Here is a 19545-nt window from a genome sequence, read left to right on the forward strand (position 1 = left end):
AAGCGGAGGCACTGAGAGGCTAAGTAACTTGCCCAAGGGCACACAGCCAGAGAAGGGTGGGACTCCGGTTGGATCCGGCTCGGAGTCCACGCGGTGGAGCCCCCGCCAGGCCGCCTCTAGTTTCCTCGCCCCAGAAGGGGGCGCCCCGGGCCCTCCCTGCCTCTCCAGCCCGGACCGGAGCTGCCGGGGCTCCCGACGGGGAGCAGGAGACGCGGCGAACCTGCCGCGTCTGCCCCGCGGCCGGGCTAGGGCTGCGGCTCGTACTGCCGCTCGGTGGCCGTGGTGAAGTCCTCCAGCACCGACTGCAGGAACTCGAAGGTGGGCCGCTCCTCCGGCCGGCCCCGCCAGCACTCGGCGATGACGCCGCGGTACAGCTCGGGCGGGCACGAGTCGGGGCGCGGCATGCGGTAGCCGCGCTCCAGGCTGTGGATGACCTCGGGGTTGCTCATTCCTGGGGGCACAGGGGACGCGGGGCGCGGCTGAAGGCGGCAGGGGCTCCTCCCGCCCTCGCGGGTCACCTGGCTGCCCGTCCTGGGGCCACCGCGAGACGCCCCTTTCTTTGCTTTCACTGCCCGGGGGACCTCTGGGAGCGAGGCTGCGGGTTTGGGCCTTAGCGCGGGCAGTCCCTCCGTGGACCGGGCCCTATCTGGCTCAGCTGCGGATCGCCTGGCAGCGGCCCAGGCCCACCCCTCCGCGAAAACGCACCGCAGCGCGTTAGGAGGGTCCTTCTGACACGGGGCTGGGGTCCTCCAGGCAGGGTGGGGCTCCCAGGGGTACACCCGAAGCCGAGGGAGGCACAGCCTGCCCTCGAGGTGAGAACAAGCCAACTGGGAGTAGACAAGTTTAGACCCCGACCTTTACTTAACCCCAGGTTTGGGGGCTGAAGGAAGGGGGCATGCCCCTGCTAAGAGTAATGTTGAGGAAGGGGCAGAACCCGGCCCTCAGACTGGTATGCCCAGGTTTCTGTCCCCACCATCGAGACTCCATTCTGACTCATATTTGGGCAGCCCCAGGCATCACAGCCACCCCAGGACAGCGGGGAACCCCTGCCTCGGGTCCCTGCAGGAAGGAACTGCCTACCTGGATAGGGTACCCGCCCGTAGGTGATGATTTCCATCAGGAGGATGCCGAAGGACCACACGTCCGCCTTGATGGTGAACACCCCAAAATGGATGGCCTCTGGGGCAGTCCACTTGATGGGGAACTTGGCCCCTGAGGGAAAAGCCATGAGCAGCTCTGTGAGTCCATGACTGACTGACCCTACGTGCCCACCCCCACCGTCTGCTCTTCATGCTCCCCTACCCCACAACCCTTTGCCAAGCTTGGCCAGCCCTACAGGACAGGTTCACCAAGGGAGTCACTGAGACCCACTAGGACACACAGCCAGGCATGTGCAGACACTGGGGGCCACAGCATGAAAAGACAATAGGGACACCGATATCACCCACATCACCCTCTTTGGGTCCTTGCCCAGTGGGCTTCACTGGGCAACCACCACGAGTTTCTATCTGGACAGAGGCGCCTTGTTATTAAAAGGAACTTATGGATAGCCCTGCCTCAGTTAATCCTTTCCTGCAAAATGGAAATGATGACACATGACTTCTGTACCTCTGAGGGTCACAGTGAGGAGGGAATTCAAATTCTGCTACCCATGAAGCCCTGCAGATGGCCCCAGTTGGGTCAGCATTCAGAGCAGATAGCACAGTGCAGCACCTGATCTGCTCCCGCCTTGCCTGGTTTTCTCACCCTCCCCAGCCAGCCTGCAGTTCCCTCAAGGAACAGCCATGTGGACCTTCTCCTGCATACACTGGTTAATATGCTCAGCTAATACGGCTTGCTAGCTTGCTTGATAAATGTATGTGATCACTTCAATTCCCCGTGTGAAGAGGATTTCTACTTTAGTTATACTAACAAGTAAACCAGAGAGCTCTGTGGAAACCTAATTCAGGTAGAAGGTTTTGCTACTCACACTTCAGAGCAGTGTTTCCTAAAGTGTGTCCTTTGAAACCATAGTTCTGTGGGAAGTTAATAGACAATAAGTGGAAAAGTATTTTTTGGCTCAAATTAGTCTGGGGACACCAAGTAGAGCAAATGTACACTGTCGCTTTGCTGCAGGACTTCTCAGTGCCTTGAATATGCTGGTGTGCATTGGAAATCAGCAAGGGGGCATTGGATGGACTTTGCAGTGTCTCCAGACCGACTTCATTGCACAACCATCCCTCAGGAGGCACTAGTGCTCTCTGTAGAACACAGTTAGGGAAATGCTGATCTAGCTGGGGTAAGGCCAGAATTGTGGGAACCCCAAGGCTCTCTGATCTCTTCACGCAAGGCTCTGCCATGTAGTGATGAGAAGTCCAAGGGGGTTTGGGAGCTGGGGAAGGTAGGGCCCAAGGTCTCCCTGTGATTAGGAGTCTCTCTGCTCACCCTCTTGGGCCGTGTATTCGTTGTCGATGATCCGAGCTAAGCCAAAGTCACCTATTTTGCAGCCCAAGGTCTCAGACACCAGGATGTTGGCCGCCCTGAGATCGCGGTGGATTGAATTCATTTTCTCGATATACGCCATTCCTTCTGCAATCTGAGGGAATATACCACACAGGGAAGGGCAGAGTGGGGACCTCCAGGTAAGGACTGAGCCCATCTCCCCTACACAGCCCCTATGGGGGAGAGGAAGGACCCTGCCCACCCTCACCACCAGCCTGTCTGCAGAAGCTGCCTTCATCCTCACACGGCCTGGAACAGGAAGGAATGACTGCATGTTTGTATTTTTGTGGGGTTGTGTTTGTTTTTTGTTGTTGTTGTTTCGTAGATGCATAAGAGGATGGTGGTGCTGCTGGAAAATGAGCGGATTCTTGGGTGGGGTAGAAAGATGGCTTCAACTGCCCCTCAGCTGAATAAGCTGTACACCCCTGTCCCCTAAAAGCTGAGAAAGGCAGAGACACTGTCACCAGAGCTAGGGGCTCCCTGTACCCCTCACCCACTTCTTCTCTTCTTCCAAGTGTCTGCAGGGGAGCAAGAGAGCAGAATGAAGGCAGGAGAAAGGGCGGTCTCTTGACAGGGGGGAGAAGGAAAGGAAGGGGCAGGAGGGAGAGGGGAAGGTGGGGGAAGGAAAGGGTTTCATCTCCTTGGCCAGCTGGAAGCACTGTTTTTGGAGCAGGGTGCCCTGGTTTGGAAGCATGTTGCTTAAGTTCCCTGAAATGTCACTGAACTGATTGGAACACGAGGAAAGGGCACGGAGTTGAGGGGAGCATTAGATGAGACACATGGCCGAGAACCTAAGCCAGCACTGCTCCATGGGGGGCCCTCAGGGAGCAGGGCAGAACCCTGACAGAATAGAGGCAGGAAAAAGGGAGGAGACTCCGTGTCTGTCCCCCATCACCAGCGCTGGGCCTGGAGTAGCTATTTGTGCTGCTCGTGTACCCTTTAGCCAAGGAAACTCACTCAGGCTTTATTCTCTGCACTCCCACTGACAGATGAAGAAACTGAGGCAGAGAGTAGAAAGCCAGTTCATCTTCTCAGACCTGCGGTGGCAAGAGGCCAGCACTGGGACTGATCCATTTGTATTGATTTATCCATGAATTCATGAATTCATTCCTTTGCTAAATCATTCCATCGGCACAATCTACCGTGCATGATGCTAACGAGGACATAGGAGCTGAGTGCTTTCTAGCACTTTTCTCTCCAGGGCAAGTTCACTAGAAATGACACTTGACTTGGGCCATGAGCATTGATTAGGATTCTTCCCTGTGACAAGAGAGTCAGAGGCATTCTGGGAAGGGAGGACAGCCCGGGCAAAGGCTCGTGGGACATTAAGGAGCTGCCATGTGGCTGCAGAGCAGGACGCCTGGGTTTGCGGTTGGAGGGGAGCTGTGCATTTCATCCTGTAGAGCAGGAAAAGAAGTGCCCAGAAGGGCATTGAGTGTGAGTGTGTGTGTGAGTGTGTGTGCGCACACGTGCATGTGGTGGCCCTAGCATGGCCAGAACCTGGTTTAGAAGCTGATCCCCTGGGAGGTTCTGATTTTTGGTTTCTTAACCCTTGGCATCTTGGCCACACTTAGATATAAACTGAGGTGGCTTTTCACATCCTTTGCCCCTGAGTGACCCAAGATTTACCAAGGGATTGAGCACAAGCCAGGGGAGAGTGAGCAAAGGAAAAGAAAGAAAGGCGTTCACAGGTTTATCGCTCTTATGCGGTCTGAAACCAGTTACCAGGGCTAATTTTCCGAGATCATCTCACCAGCCTCTTCCAACCAGTCTGTGGAAAAAGGGTGTGGTGACATCAGTTCCTGCCTCGGTACTAGATACTAACGGCAGATAAGGTCAGCCAGGCGGGGAGGGTGCTGTGGGGTGAGCGAGGTTTCCTTTCTGGAGCCGGACGTGTGTGTGTTTACACGTCTCACGGGTTGGCCACAGATTTTCTGCTGAGAGTTGCAGTTTTAACAGACACACACTCGGGGCCCCCAGATGGGCTTTCCCGCCAGTCAGAGCCCTCAGCTGCAATCCCTCCTTCCCATGTTCCCACCTGCTGCAGAAGGCGCTTGTGGGCACCTTCTAGGGCAGAAAGGAGGTCACCACAAAACACTTGCCCGCCGTCTTAGGAATTCATGCAAACTCTGGGTTTTCCACACCACCATCCGCTCTCCCTCTCTTCCTTAATGATGGAACCCGCCTCATCCCATCATGGCTGCCCACATAAAGACCACATTTCCCCAGCTCCTTCGCAGCTAGGTGTGGCCAGGTGAGTCCCTGGGCAGGAGCATGTAAGAGCAATGTAGCAGGTGACCTCAGGGACATGCCTCTAGGGAGGAAAGTGGGCTTTCACCCCCCTTTACTCCTTCCTATGACTGAGGACAAGGTGGTAAAGTGTGAGCAGCCACCTTGGGGAACCAAATGACATGCTAAGACACCTGGCAGGTGGAAGAAACCTGGGTCCCTGTGACTTTGAGGGACAGTCCCGCCTACCACCCAGACTTTTCCACCTTTGGGTTTACACATTTAAGCCATTAGTACTTTTGGTTTTCTGCTCCTCACAGCCCAGCCTAAACCAGATACATATAACCTCTAAATAGTTGAGTTTGTTAAGCCAGAGGACAGGGAGGAGAGACCTGGAGGCCTTGGCCCCCATGAGGGCGTTGGCACTCAGGTCCAGGTAGCTCACAAACCTGGGCCGACATGTCGATCAGTCTTGGGAGGGACAATCTGCTACCTTCATCTGTCTTCAAGAAATCCAGCAAGCATCCTGAGGAAAGAGAAGTTGCAGCTGCACTTCTGCAAATGCCCCCTCCCTGGCTATGCCAGCTTCCTCCAGGTGTGGGCTGCACCCCAACCGGGGCCGGAAGTGGGTGGCGCTCTGTGAGATCTCTTATCCACAGAGAAGACATCCACCCACAGTGTCAGAGTGCCTCTGCTTTACAGAATTCCAGCCTCGGTTCTCACAGCACCCAGGAGGCAGCTAATATGCTCCCAGCTACTCATAGGAGGTCAGGTTTCAGCCAGGCTCAGGGTCAAAAGCCAGGGAGCCAGGAGCAGAACCTGCTCCTTTGACTCTAAGTTTAGTGCTCACTCCTGGCATGACATTCTTGCCCCCTTCACCCTTTGTTGGTAGAGGTTGTGCCTCTGAGCACCAGAATGGAGAGACCGGTCCCCTGGGATGTGGTGCATCTAAAAACTGGAAGGGACACTCACCTGGGGTGTGGCTAAGAGGTGAGCAGGGGAGCTATTGGGTCCCCAGCTCAGTGTGAGTCCCTTCATTGTGACATTTAAGGAAATAGATTAGCATGGCACCTTAGAATCCTACAGGAAGCAGTGTGTGGTCAGTGCCATGGGAGGCGTGAGAAGGAGGTCCAAGGCCAAGGCCCAACCATAGGCCCACTGCTCCAGGAGAGTTTGGCTACACTTTGGAGCTCAGAGACCATCCCACCTAACCTTTCTTTATACCATATGGTAAAATGTTCATATGGTTGTAAAAGGCCCCATGGCTGGTAAGTGGTAGACCTGGAACTAGAACCATCTCTGGACACCCAGCCTACTGCTCTTTCCACTTGGCCACACTCTGTCCACCCCAGCAGGCATCAAACAGTGCCAGGCACAGAAGACATCTCCAATGCTCCTGAACTGAGGACACAGCACTACAGAGCCACTTACCTGTCTTGTTTCTCACCTTCCTCCCCTCCCACCTCTGTGCACTTGGGACACCCTAGATGCTCAGGATGTTGGCTAATTGACCCAGCCCATGGTTCAGGGTCAATTGCACAGGTCCCCTGGCCAGGCAAACCCACAGCAGCAGATGGGCCTCTGCCTTCTCAATCTCTAAGCCTGTACCCTCCCCCCTCCCCCCCTCTGTCTGAAGGACACAGGCCCCACAGGGCACCACCTCTGGCCATGTACTCGGTCACGATGTAGATGGGCTCCTTGGTGACTACAGCATAGAGACGAACTAGCCTTTCATGCCGGAGAGTTTTCATCAGGTTGGCCTCGCCCAGGAAGGCCTCCGGAGACATGGTTCCTTCCTTCAGGGTCTTGACAGCCACCTTCACCTTGTTTTTGTAATAACCTGAGCGAGGAAAGGGCGTGGGGTGGGGAAGAGAATGAAGAAGCCATTCAGAAGACCCAGAGGTTGTGGGAGGTGTTCCCTTAACCAAAATCTACATAAGCTTTTGGGAGCCATCAATTCTGGTGGGTGGGGGTGGGGGATTGAGGCTAGAGTCACCCCCCTAAGAGGTGGCCCTGGGCTGGAATGTACAGCTCCTGAGGGTGATGTTTGTGCCAGCTTATCTTGCCAGATGCCAGCCTGTCTCAGCCTCCCTCAGGCATTTGAGGGACAATGTTCTATGCCTCCACTACCTCGTCTGTGAAATGGGTATCATAGCCTCTGTCCCTTCTGCCTCACAGGCCTTTCTGGGGAAGCAGGATGCACTGTGCAAATCCTGAGCCTTCTGTGCTTCAGGGCTCAGGGCAAGGTAAGAGAGGCTCTAGGCCTGCTACATACTTACCCATCCAGACTTCGCCAAACTGCCCAGAGCCAAGTTTCCTGACCAGCCTGAGAGACTGCCGGGGGATTTCCCATTCATCCTGGGCCCAGGGGTTCTGAGGAGCCAGGCTCACACAGGGCTGGGTCAGCTTCTGGCATAAGCCGTCCCCTTTCTCTGCATTAGGGAAGAAGGGATGGGGCTGGAGGTTCCCAGAGTAGCCAGACTCACATCTCTTCCTGGAGAGCCATAACTTTCCCATCTGTGTCCCCCACCATTTCTGGCTAGTTCCATCTGCACTCCCATGTGCACACATGCCACACACACACACACACACACACAGAGTCAGCTCTTTGCAATTGTTTCACGTAAAGCAAAGCATGCTAGCATGAACCTGTTCTCTCTAAGACTGAAAATACTTGTTACTCTCCAGGTTGTTGAATGCTGACCCAGTAGAAGGGATAGTGACTCAGACTTTGAGTCACTATGTTGACAGTTGTCAACTCCAAGATAGCACCAATGGTTCTCAATCTCGAGATCTTGGTGACAGAGAGATACAGGGCTGCTCTGGCACAAGCCCCCACCCCCATCAGACGCCCCCTCTTACTAGAGTAGTGCTGCACCAAAGCCTGGAGTGTGGGGAAGGTGATTCGGGGGGAGATGTAATAGCCCCCTTCATCCAGGGATCGGATCTTATAGTGTTTGATCACCTCCCCCTGGGTGGTCACATCCTTCACAGACAGGGAAAAGGTACCTAGAGGGTTAATAAAGACACAGGCATGAGAAGCAAGGCATGAGGAGGAAGAAAGTGGATTGGGATTTGGACTTCACTTCAGTGCCTTGGGAAAAGCTCCCTGAATCCTGCTCTCCATTTGACCACTTCCATCCTAAGCTGCCTTTTCCTTCCTCTCAGCCTCAAGCCTCCTGGAAGCCTGTCCTGTCAGCTCCATCTGACATTCCTCCCAGAGTCTCCCAAAACTCAGCCAAGGAACCAAGAACTCTGGAGCACGCAGGATGTTCTTTCATGAATCATGATGTCCCTCCACTGAGCACCTGGCCACTTGGGGACCCTTTGCCGTGGAATATTGAGAACGTGGAGTTGTTGGAGGGACTAAAAGGTTGATTGGCTGATTGATTCATTCATTCTGGCTGAAAAGGCTGACTCTACTCCCACATGCAACACCAAATCTCAACCTCAAGCACCCCTGGCCAGGGAGGAGAGCATAACTAGCTATTTCCCAGGGCCCCCTTCACATTCATTCACACTTCTGTGTGCTTTGTTATCTATGTTAATGTTTGACTGCAGACGAGGGCTAGCAGATGCCACGGGTTAAGAGCAAGTTAAGGAGGCAAGAGTTTCCAGTTGAGACACTTCTTCCCATAAACTTGATATTTTCATAAAATGCCTCTGTCCAGTTCTCTGGGTGCCATGCCCCCACTCTTATCTGGGAGATGAGAAAACTGAGGCTCAAAAGGGGGGTGTCACTTGCCCCAGGTCACTCTGCTAGTTAAGCCACAGGCTTGGGGGCCCCAGGGTCCTCCTTGAGGGTGTCCCTACCACTAGCAGTACCACCCTCCCCCACCAGGTGTCAGGCTTGGACACCTCTTTTTCTGGGTGTGGACGCTTGATTTTGGGCTGTGCTGTCTGTCTTCAGGCATCTTTCCTTTCTTCTCAGACCATCACTCTATCTCAAACCCCCTCCCCTCCCATCTCCCGTAACCATTGTGCCTCTCATCACCTACTTGCAAAAGGATACTGAGAGGCTGTGCGCCCCACTCCATGCCAGCAACCCCAGCCCCACTGGCATGCTGCAAACTGTCCCCCCACCTCGCGCAGGGCAGGTGTAACTACGCCCCAGAGTTTAAGAAACTTGGGAGTGGATCTAGTGAGCTCATTCATCCTCCCACTGCCAGAGTGAGGATAAGAGTTTTTTCTCCCCGTTTTCTCTGCTGTACCCTGCATGGGGACACTCACAATGAGCCAAGGAGACCCTGTGTCTTCCATGCAGAGCCACTGCCCAAGATCATGATTTAGGGCCCCTCATTTGCCAAGGTTCATCCAAGGTCCTGTCTCTGATATATTTTTACAATTTGATATTCTTCTTAAAGGAGACCTCTGAATTCTATCAGCTTCAGATTCAAAAAATCTGCCTCCTCCCTCCCCTGCCTCAAAATCTGGACCTCCTGCCCTGCCTCTGGGCTGGGCTGGGCTGGGCTGGGCTGGGCTGGGCTGGGCAGGCAAGCTGGGGTCCCAGAGACTGAGATTTCTTAACCTGGGAAAGACCACTTGCTTTTGGACTAGTGGGTCCTCACACAGATATCAAGAAACTGAGACTTGAGAAACTAAGGGACTCCCCAGAGGCCACAGGGAGCTAGAGCTCACTCCCCTGCTTCTCAGTCCTTCTCTGTCTTGCAGACACTGGGTATGGCTCCCAGATGCAGACAGGGGTCTTGGAGTTCTGAGGAGCATGTGCACATGTGTGTATATGTGTGTGTATGTGTGCATATATGTGTACAGGTATATACGTGGAGGGTGATGATGCTTGGAGAGTCCTGCAGCCTCAGCTCCATCTGGCCAGTGCCCATCTTGGACTAGCTTCCCACGGTGGGCAAGGACAGGAGGAGGCGCCCCACCCTCAGAGAACCCCTTCCTCCTCCACACTGAGGCTGGAGTCCCTTTCCCTCCAGAGGGCACCTTAGCCATAAACAATGATAAAAATATCACTGTCAGGCTGAAATGACATGACATCTGGGATTTGCTTCAAAATAATAAGTGTAGGTGGGGATATACATGAAACAAGATTGGCTGAGTTGACCATTGTTGAAGCTGGGTGCTGGGTACAAGGAGTTCCATTATACTAGTCTCTCTACTTCTGTATATGTTTAAAATATTCTACAAGAATAAAACATAAATGTTTTATTTTTGGACATAGGTGCTCTGCCATTAAAATAGAATAATGGCAGTATATACACAGGGTGGGGCAAACATAGGCTTACAGTTGTGAAATAGTTTATTCTTGTATTATCATTTACTAATTATTGTATTATTTTCCATAAGAACAACTGTAAACCTATGTTTGCCCCACCCTGTATGTGTGTGTGTGTAATTAAATCCATCCATTGGTGCATTTCAGGAGATTCTGCACAGAGCACCCCAACTTATCAATGCACTCCTCCCCCTCCACAGCCCAGCTCCGACCCCCTGAGGAGAATGAGGCCTAGGCTCTCTCCTGAGCCTCACGGTGTGTTATAAGCAGTTCTCTCTGACCAGCTTTTGCTGCTCTGGTGTTTCCACGCACTGCACATCTCAAGCCATGAATGGAGCTGAGGGACAAGCCCAGTGGGTGTTCCTCCTGGGCCAAACCTCTGTCCATTCTCATTGTGCCAACCACAGGGAACCAAATCAGAGTCCAGCCACCCTCCTCCCCTTCCACTGAGGTCGCTGTCATCACCTCTTCTCCAGTTAAAGTGTGGCTGTAACAGGTCCCTGTGGACAGTGTCCTGATAAATAAAGGCTTTCTCCACACTGCTGGGGAAATTCCCCTCCATTACCCAGGTTAGGCCAGCTTGACACATTTTAGATCGTGTGAAGCTATGTGGAGCCCTTTAGATGGTTGGGCTCTGACACTTGTTCACTGTTAGTCTCGAGTGAGTCATTTCCTCCCTCAAAGACTCAGTTTCCTCATCTTTAAAATGGGGATATTGACTCAGTATCTCAAAGATGGACCAGTGTCAAACATGTACCAGGCCCTGGCCAGGTGGTTTAGTTGGTTGGAGTGTTGTTCTGTGCACCAAAAATCTGAGGGTTTGCTTCCCCGTCAGGACACATACCTAGGTTTGGGGTTTGATTCTCAGTTGGGACGTGTTCAGGAGGCAAGGGGGTCAATGTTTTTCTCTCACATTGATGTTTCTCTCTCTCTTTCCCTCTTTCTCTAAAAATAAAAAATAAAAAAATATCCTCAAGTGAGGACAAAAAAACTCACAAAAAACACATCCCAGGAAGCATATAATAATAAGGTTCATAGCAGCAGGTTCATAATAACCCCAAACTGAAAACAACCCCAAGTCCACCAACATTAGAATAGTGAAATAGCTTATGGAATGTTCCTATAATTTGTATAGCAATGACAGCGAGCGGACTATTGCCACTCTCAGCAACATTAGTGAATCTGTTATGGGCTGAACTGTGTCCCCCGTAAATTCCTGTGTTGAAGTCCTCACCTCCAGTATTTCAGAATGTGACTATATTTGGACATAGGGCCTTTAAAGTGGTGATTACATTAAAGTGAGGTCATTAGGGTGGACCTAACCCAGCACGGCTAGTGTCCTTATACGAAGAAGAGGAGATTAGGACATAGACATGTACAGAGGGATGACCATGTGAAGACACAGGGAGAAGATGGTCATCTACAAGCCAAGGAGAGAGGCCCTAGAAAAAACCAACCCTGCTGTCACCTTGATCTCAGAATTTCAGCTTCTAAAACTGTGAGAAAATACACTTCAGTTGATTCACAGCTCAGTTTCTGGTACCTTGTTACAGCAGACCCAGCAAGCTACTGTAGAATCTCACAATATTCAGTGAAAGAAACAAGGCACACAGAAGTAAAAGTAGTAGGATTCCATTCGTATAAAGCTGAGAAACATCGGTGCTAAAACCATAAAGAAAAGGAAGGAAGGATGTTCCTAAAAGTCAGGATAGCGGTGACCTCTCTGGGGTGTGGGGAGGTTGAATCAGAAAGGGACACAAGTGGAGGAGTGAAAAGGGTTCAGCACTTCTGGAATGTTCTCTTATGGTGGCACAAGTATTTATTTATTATGACCCTTTTTATAATTATGCACTTATTTATAATGTATGCAATTTTCATGTGTGTTTTATATTTTATAACCAAAAAAAAAAAAAAAAAGAGAAAACCCCATGGCCTGAGGGTAGGGGCAGAAAGGTTTTGCTCAGCCAGTGGGTTTGAATCCCTAAGTCCCTCTGGTTCTCCACAATCACGGCCCCCTTCTTCCAGCCACAGGTTGTTCCCCAAACTTAGGTTACCTTCCAGGCTCCTATAAGTGCCTGAGGTCACAGCCTCTGCCTGGGATGATCTCTAAGGATCATTTCCACTCCCAAATCCTTTGGCTCCAGAATGTGTCTCTGGGTTACCTGCCCTGGAGATGACACAGGCCAGCCCGGGGTGGGAGCAGCTCCCCTAGTGCCTGCTCTTTGAGAGCCCGAGGCACACTTCTAGCAGCGCGATGAGATAACTATTTGTGGGTACAGCAGCAAGCTCCACTGCTGGGCTCTAGCTGGACCGCCAGGTAGCACTTGAACTGGGAAGGAGCCTGGGGCCTGGAGGCCGCCAGGTTGTCCGGGCCGGCATTCCCCTGGGCGGGGCCTGCGCGCACAGGGAGGGGGCAGCCGCGCACGCTTACCTTTGTTGGTTTCGCTCTCTCTGATAAGAAAGGAGCCCACCTTATTGATTGGAGCCAGAAGCTGCCTCTCGGTGTCTTTCCGGCTAATTGACCTAAAGAACCACCTAGAAAAGGACAGAGGCAGGCAAGTCAGAGAGCGGCTACTCTTCTCCAGACCTCCCTCCTAAGCTGTGGCTCTGCCCCCAAGAGATAAAATATGTGTCACTGTTCCCAGGTTCACCCTGAGCCAATGCCCTTCCCAGCCTGACCCATGAGTGCCCGTCCGTGTCTGCTTTCCCTTTTCTTCCCACTTCTGGACTTACTGTTTTCTTGAAATGAAACAAAAAACATTTGGGTGCACTTTGTTAACTTCGCTCTGGGAAAATTTCACCCAGCCACCTCTGCTCAGCACACACCCTCCTTGGTCTGAAGCAGACTCTCAGAGCGTAATTCCTGCCATGGTCCCCTGAGCAGGGACTGGTGAGTGTGGAGTGTCCCAAGGCCCTGCACGCTGTTCCAGGGAAGGGCACAGGGCCGGGATTGCCGGACAGGGAACCCTCCCAGGGGCTGCCATCGCTGCATGAGGGACACCAGGGGAGGTCATTGACCTGGTTCCTGTGCTTTGCTCATGAATTTGACAGACTCCAAGCTCCTTCAGGGGAGGAGCCACGTCTCACACATTCTACAGCTTCCCCAGTCCTTGGACAGAGCGGGCTCTGGGTCCTGTTTGCTCAGTGCCTTCCGTGTGAGCAAGTGAATGGCAGAGGCCCGCGCCAGACATTCCTGGTGCTGTTTGGAAGCGGGTTATGAGGATGCTGCTCCTCTAGAATCCAATTCCGAATGAGGCCACCATCCTGGGAGTCCCCCATGTCCAAGACCCTGAGTCCTGCCCACTGGAGGCACTGGGGGAGCAGTAGCTGATCCAGCGCCTCCTTGTTTGCTTGCAAGGCCGTGAGACATGGGGATGTTTCTGTCCAGGTGAGCCAGGAAAGGACAGTTTTCATTTTACAGATGGGAAGAGTGAGGTGCTCACAAAGGGGACTCGCTCAGTGTCACACAGCAATTGAAACATTGTCTGAGACAGTAGACAAGCCTTTCCCAGGAGTTCCATCTCCCTGCTCCTTTCCTGCTCCCTCTGTGCTGGGTGCACAGGGCTCACTTTTTTGCCACTGCCTGGCCACACCCTGCACGGCAGCCCCGTACAGCAGAAGCAGCGAGCAAGTCTCTGCTTTGAGGTGCCTTCCATCTGTCCACCTACTTTTCTACTTCCAGGGTCTCTACTCGGGCCACAAAGTTGCTGGGCACGTAGCCTTCTCTTCCCGTGATGAGAGACTTGGCCAACCACCAGTCTCCAGACCTAAGGGAAGAAAGGAAAAACAAAAATGAAAGAGTGGTTCCGATGGGCCTCTCTCTGGGGCAGCTAGTGGCCTCCAGGCCTCATCCCTGCGAGGCAGAGGAGCCACAGGGGCAGACAGCCTGGCAGGTGAGAGGGAACTCATGCAAGCTGCTCTGTGACATGGGGGCTGCCCAGGCTATTTCTAACTCAGGCCCAGGGAGCTCCTGGTCCAGGGGAGAAAGGGGGAAGGCACAGCCTCCAGGGGACAGTTTATCCAGACAGCTTGACCAACCCACTAGGGCCCCTGTCTTATGGTGAGTAGCCTTTCTCTTGACTAATGGACATCTTTGGAATGTAGTGATCGAGTTGAGACTGGACAGGAAAGACAATACAGGAGGGCTACTGAGGAAAGGAGGAATGGGCAGCCCACGGATGGTCAAAAGGTCAGGGTTTTCATGTTCATGGTCATTGCAGAACTTCAAGAACAAACCAGGGCCTCAGGACTTTATAGGTCAATCCAGATATTTGAGAGCAGATTGTGGAAGAGTTTCTGAGAAGGAACAGTGGAAATGAACTATAGCTGATTTATAAGTAGAACCCTGTTTGAGATCTCGTCTGACAAGGAAGACAAATATAGACACAACTGACTCCAACACAAAGCTGTGATGGAGCAGCTAGGCAAGCGCTGTGGGTATCGGGAGGGCTGCATGGAGGAGGTGACATTAGGGGTGGGCTTTGAAGGAAGAGTAGGATTTTGACAGTGGAGCAGGAAACCACCATACTGGGAAGAATTTGGAAACGCAGGTGGAAGAAAGACAGTTGGGTCAAGTTACAGGAAATGCTAGGTACCTGGGCTTGGGGCTGGGCAATGGAGAAAATATTCTGGAGGCAGTCAGAGAGTGCGTGGTGGGTGGAGTGAGATAGATGGTGGATGGGTGGGAGTTCTGCTGTGATAGGGAGCCACAGAGACCTCTGACCACGAGACAAATTCTGGAAACTTACTCTTTTAGGATCTGCAGCTTCTCCCCTTTCATCATCTGCAGGTCACGGTCATTTGCTGCCATGTAGTCATAGAGCGCCACCACGAAATGCTCTTCTATGGGGAACAAGGAAGAGGTGGCCACTGCTCAGGCCCACTGGACTGACGGTAGGGGCTGGGGTAAGCTTGTAATGTGAGCCATCTTCTGGCTACTAAGAGGGTCAGGAACAGGCAAGGATAGAGGGGAAACTACGGTGAGCCTCTCCTCACGGATGCAGGAGAAGAAATTTCTGTCTGGAGCACTGACCTCCTGACCTTGCTGCTGGGAACAAGGGCCTGCCCCTCTGAGCCCATCATGCCTTCCCTTCTGGACCCCACAGAAACCCTAAGGCTAGACGGGGCTATTGTGTAAGGGACTCGAAAGCCCAGAGGCCTGGGGAGATCAGCTACATGGACCTCACGGCTGCAGACCCAAGGTGGGAAACCAGGTCTGGTTGATCCCTTATCTCCTGGAGGCATGCGAGCTTCTCCTGCCTCACCTGTCCCTTCCAGCCTCTGTTCCAAAGGGAGCAGTGGTCTTGGAACAGGGCAACTGTAATTTAGACCTGCAGCCATGCCCAGGGCCCCATCATGGTGCTTCTGGCTGGCAGTACCCCTGCTCGCTGGTGGTTCCTAGAACAGAGGTGGAGAGAAGGCTCCGGAGCTCGGAGTGACATCTTTCAAATGACCACTGCTAGCAACGAGGGCTTTTTTGCACAGCTCTGGGGAGTTAAGACCCACCTGGAAAAGGTCACCCAGAGACCACCTAGCTTTCCTGGGAGTGGAAGACTCAGCTTTGTCACTAATGCTTGGCATGGCCTTGGGCTAGTCACCTTTCCTTGGTGGGAAGACGGGGTTGGAATAGATGGCAGAGGCCCCTCTGGTTCTGAGATTCAAATTCCTGTGCCAAAAGCAGTTAGTTTATTTCCTTCCCCTGGGCTTCCTTCCTGGAGATATGATACTTCTGGCAGGAAGTAAAGGGTGGCTCCTGATGCTAATTAATTGTGATCTCCAGCAGGATAAGAGACACCAAGTGAGGTCACTAACCCAGTTCTAGCACCTTGCTCATGAGTTAAACAGATTCTGATCTCCTTCAGGGGAGGAGACATGTCTAATATAGCTTCCAAGTCCTTGGACAGAGCTGGGCGCAGTTTGTGCAACGACTTCTGCAGGAGTGAATGAATGACGGAGGCCCTGACTCTTGGAGGCCAGCCTTCTAGGTGCTGTGTGGAAGTGAGTTACGAGGATGCTGGGTGTTCTGCTCTCCTGCACGCCAGTTCCGAACCAGGTCACCATCCTGTGAGCCACTCCTGAGGCCGGAGCCCCTGACTCAGGGGGCCGAGGTCATTTGCTATTCATTTCCACTGTCCTGCCCATCAAAGTGCAAGTGGATACTGGAGGGGAGGGTGTTGTGGGTGGTTAGACTGTCAGCAGGAGGCTTTTGAAAGTGGGCAGGGACAGCGGGGAATGAGATAATTATTCTGCCTGCAAAAGACTGAGGGCTGGGAGGGAAGACGCAGAACCATGGGTGCCCACTCTTTGAGGTTGGGAGTTAGATCTTTGAAAGCCAGGATTGAACAATGCTGTTTGTATTTACTGTAATTCTTGCCTTTTTGTGCTCATTTATAGTTTGTAAAGTCCTTTAAAAAAATGCCCACCCAGGCTCAGATACACTAAAGTAACCAATGCCTGGCTGCTGGGGAGGCCCCCCAGGGAAGGCGAAGCTGGGCCAGAGCTGGGCCACAGGCCTAGCTGCTCCTCCCTCAGCCTCCTCCAGCCTTCTCCTCTCCAACCCAGAGGGCTCGTGCGCCCTGCTCTCCAGGAAGCTGCTCCCAGCTGAGCCAGTGTTCTACCCGCACAGAGCCTGGGCCTGGGGAGATGGCCTGTGGCGCCTTGGCCTCCGAAGCAGCCCCTTCTTACCTTGATCTGGGCGTGTGTCTGGAGGTGCAGGAGCCAGGTGGTTAAACACGACCTGGAGCAGAAACACATGCCCTTTGCGTTAGTTCAAGGCCCCTCGGCCTGGGCAAGGCCTGCAGGGCAGTGGGTGAGACTGCTGAGTCTCCGCCAACAGAGCAGTGGGGAGCTGCTCTGTTGGCGGAGGAGTTTTCACTGGTGGTAAATTCTATTCCCCAGGTACCAGTACCATCTCGAACAACCCCCGGAACACCTGCCATCTTTGCCCTGACCATATACACGTTTAGAGGAGGGGTCTGTAAAGATGCCCCAACTTTGCAAGAGGCAGCTGTGGAATGGAGGTGGGGAGGGGAATGCTGGATCACCTGGCTTAAAATCCTGGCTCTGCCATTAAATGATGAACTTGTAAAAGTGTATTTGTTCTCAAGGAAAGTTGTTTAAAAATGTGTTTCCTTAAAACTGAACAAATATATTCCTAGGTATAGACCCTTCAGAGAAACTTTTGCATACGTGTACCAGAAAACTTGTACAAGACAGCTCCCAGCAGACATATATAATAATAATACATAATAAAATTATTAAAGCTTGGGAATCACCCTTATGACCAATGACCAAAGAATAGATAAATTGGGGCACAGGCATGGAATGAAATCCTTTGCAGCTGTGGCAGTTAATGAGCTCCAGCTACATATGTCCATGTGGATGAAGCTCACAATGAATAACGCAGACCTGAAACCCAAGTCTCACAAGAACATGCTGCTGGGTTCATTTGATCTAAAGTTCACAACATGCAAAATTAAACTAAACAGTGTTGAGGAATATATGCATAAGGGATGGTACAGAAAAGGCAAAGCTAAGGAATGATGCGCACATCTAGGATAGTGGCCTGGGGCAAGGGGACAGACGGGGGGCAGCAGAGACCTTCAGCGGGACGGGTCGCTTTCTACTTCTGAAGGTGGGAGGGGCTGCACTAGGGGCTCATTTTATTCTCCCTCCAACCTGACGTATGTGTTATCAATAATTTTTTTGTGTTCCGTATTTATTGAACACAATTTTGAAATAGCATTTCACAAAATGGTGTGTATAGCATGGTTCCATGGAAAATCTAAACACATAACTAGCACATAAGAAAAAGGTCTGGAAGCAGGAGCTCTGCAAAGGCCAACTCTGGGTATCATTGGGTAGTGGGACAATGAGTATTTATAATTTTTTTCCATAATTAATATGTATTATGTGACTTTTTAAAAGTCAAAAACATTCCAGGCTCTACTATTTATTAGCATATAACTTTGAAGAAATTACTCAATCTAAGCCCGATTGAATAAACTCAATAATCTATGGTTTTTCGATCATTTATTTATTCAACAAACATTTCATTGATACATGCCAAGCTGTGCACTAAGTTGGGACCCAGAGAAGATGCCTGGTTTATGTAAGAAATGGGAGTAGCAGTCACCACCACCCCTAGGTCACAGTTGGAATGAAGTGATGATAGTTGGATGTGCCTGTGGGGAGGAGAGAGCAGGAAAGAGGAGTCCAGGCATGATTTCCAATTGCCCTAAACCAAAGGGGGTAGGTGACTAGGCAGGGGCTATATAGTCATATCTAAAAATGCACCTTTAGGAACCAGTAGAGTCAAAGGGAGCTAACTGCTTTTAAATAAACCAGAACTTCGAGATAGGTTCCATGAACACTTGAGAGCCTGCAGGGGAGGTGAGCATAAGCACCCTCCTGTCTTAGGATGACTCACCCCAGGGGAATAAACTCTTTGGAATGCTGGCACAAAGAGCCAGCCATTGAGGAAGGGGACAATGACCCAGGCACTTCTGGATAGGGTTGGGAGCAGCAGATATTGTTAAATGCCTTAGATTCTTCCCCACCACACCCTTTCCTCAAACTGAACTCTTTGATTTCTCTTTCTCTTTAAGGCTGCTTGTGCCCAATGAAAATTGGCTAAAAATTATTGGGGGCTAACCATGTCCAGTTCTGTGCTAAAGGCAATATGTTATAGCATTGCATACCAGAAAGGCACTTTTATTCTACCCATTTTACAGATGGGGAAACCAAGGCTAAGGGGAGTTAAGAAACCTGCTTCAAAGATACAACTAATAGATTTAAACTCCAGAAATCTAGCTGTTAAACTTTCTACGATACTGCCACACCAATGTGAGCTGGGGTGGCACTGGAGGGGGCCTATTCGTGGGCACCCTGAGTTATCAAGAGATGGCGCTGGGGCTGGCTGGAGACAAGGAGCAGCCCCCAGGGAGCCACACACGTGCTGTGCTCTCTCTTCCCCCCTCTCCAGCTGGGAACAGCGATCACTCACCAGGGGTGGCAGTGGTGGGGGCTCTCTGCTCTGGGTGCTGACCTTCACAGGGCTCCATTGGCCCTTACTCTTCTCCTTGACCTGCTTCTTGCTGCTCACCACTCCCATCCTGTCAGAGAGCACACAGCAGATTGGTGATGTGAGTAGGTCTTCAGAGCCTCTGTACGGAACAGCTCCCCCAAACTCATTCCTGGTGGCCAATTAGAAAGGTGGGGTGGGCCTGGCCAGGTGTAGCTCAGGGGTTGAGGGTTGACCTAGGATCCAGGAGATCATGGTCCGATTCCTGATCGGGGCACATGCTCAGGTTGTGGGCTCGATCCCTAGTTGGGTGTGTGCAGGAAGCAGTCGATCGATGACAACTCTCTCATCATTGATGTTTCTCTCTCTCTCTCTCTCTCTCTCTCTCTCCCTTCTTCTTTTCTCTGAAATCAATAAAAAATATGTCTTTTTAAAAAAAAAGAAAAGAAAGGTGGGGTGGAAGTGGAGGACAGTGAAGGCCAACGTCAGACATGAAGTCAGAAGGGGGTTGGTGGGTTAAGCTTGCATCCATCTTCTTTCCCAGAGGAGGAAGAAGTGGCCCAGAGAGGAG

General features: G+C 51.9%; 1 protein-coding gene across 1 annotated transcript; it reads right to left on the reverse strand.

Moving 5' to 3' along the window:
- Window positions 1-245: 245 nt before the first annotated feature.
- On the reverse strand, window positions 246-19064 carry BLK (BLK proto-oncogene, Src family tyrosine kinase). The gene is made up of 12 exons (XM_016210311.2): window positions 18957-19064; window positions 16637-16688; window positions 14701-14794; window positions 13621-13719; window positions 12384-12487; window positions 7573-7719; window positions 6990-7142; window positions 6371-6550; window positions 5160-5236; window positions 2425-2575; window positions 1081-1212; window positions 246-451 (listed from the first exon to the last, which is right to left on the reverse strand). Exons 1-12 carry the CDS (start codon window positions 19062-19064, stop codon window positions 246-248), a joined length of 1503 nt encoding a protein of 500 aa, XP_016065797.1.
- Between the last annotated feature and the right edge of the window lie 481 nt (window positions 19065-19545).

This window comes from Miniopterus natalensis, chromosome 4, assembly GCF_054644295.1.
Source record: "Miniopterus natalensis isolate mMinNat1 chromosome 4, mMinNat1.hap1, whole genome shotgun sequence".
Lineage (NCBI taxonomy): Eukaryota > Metazoa > Chordata > Mammalia > Chiroptera > Miniopteridae > Miniopterus > Miniopterus natalensis.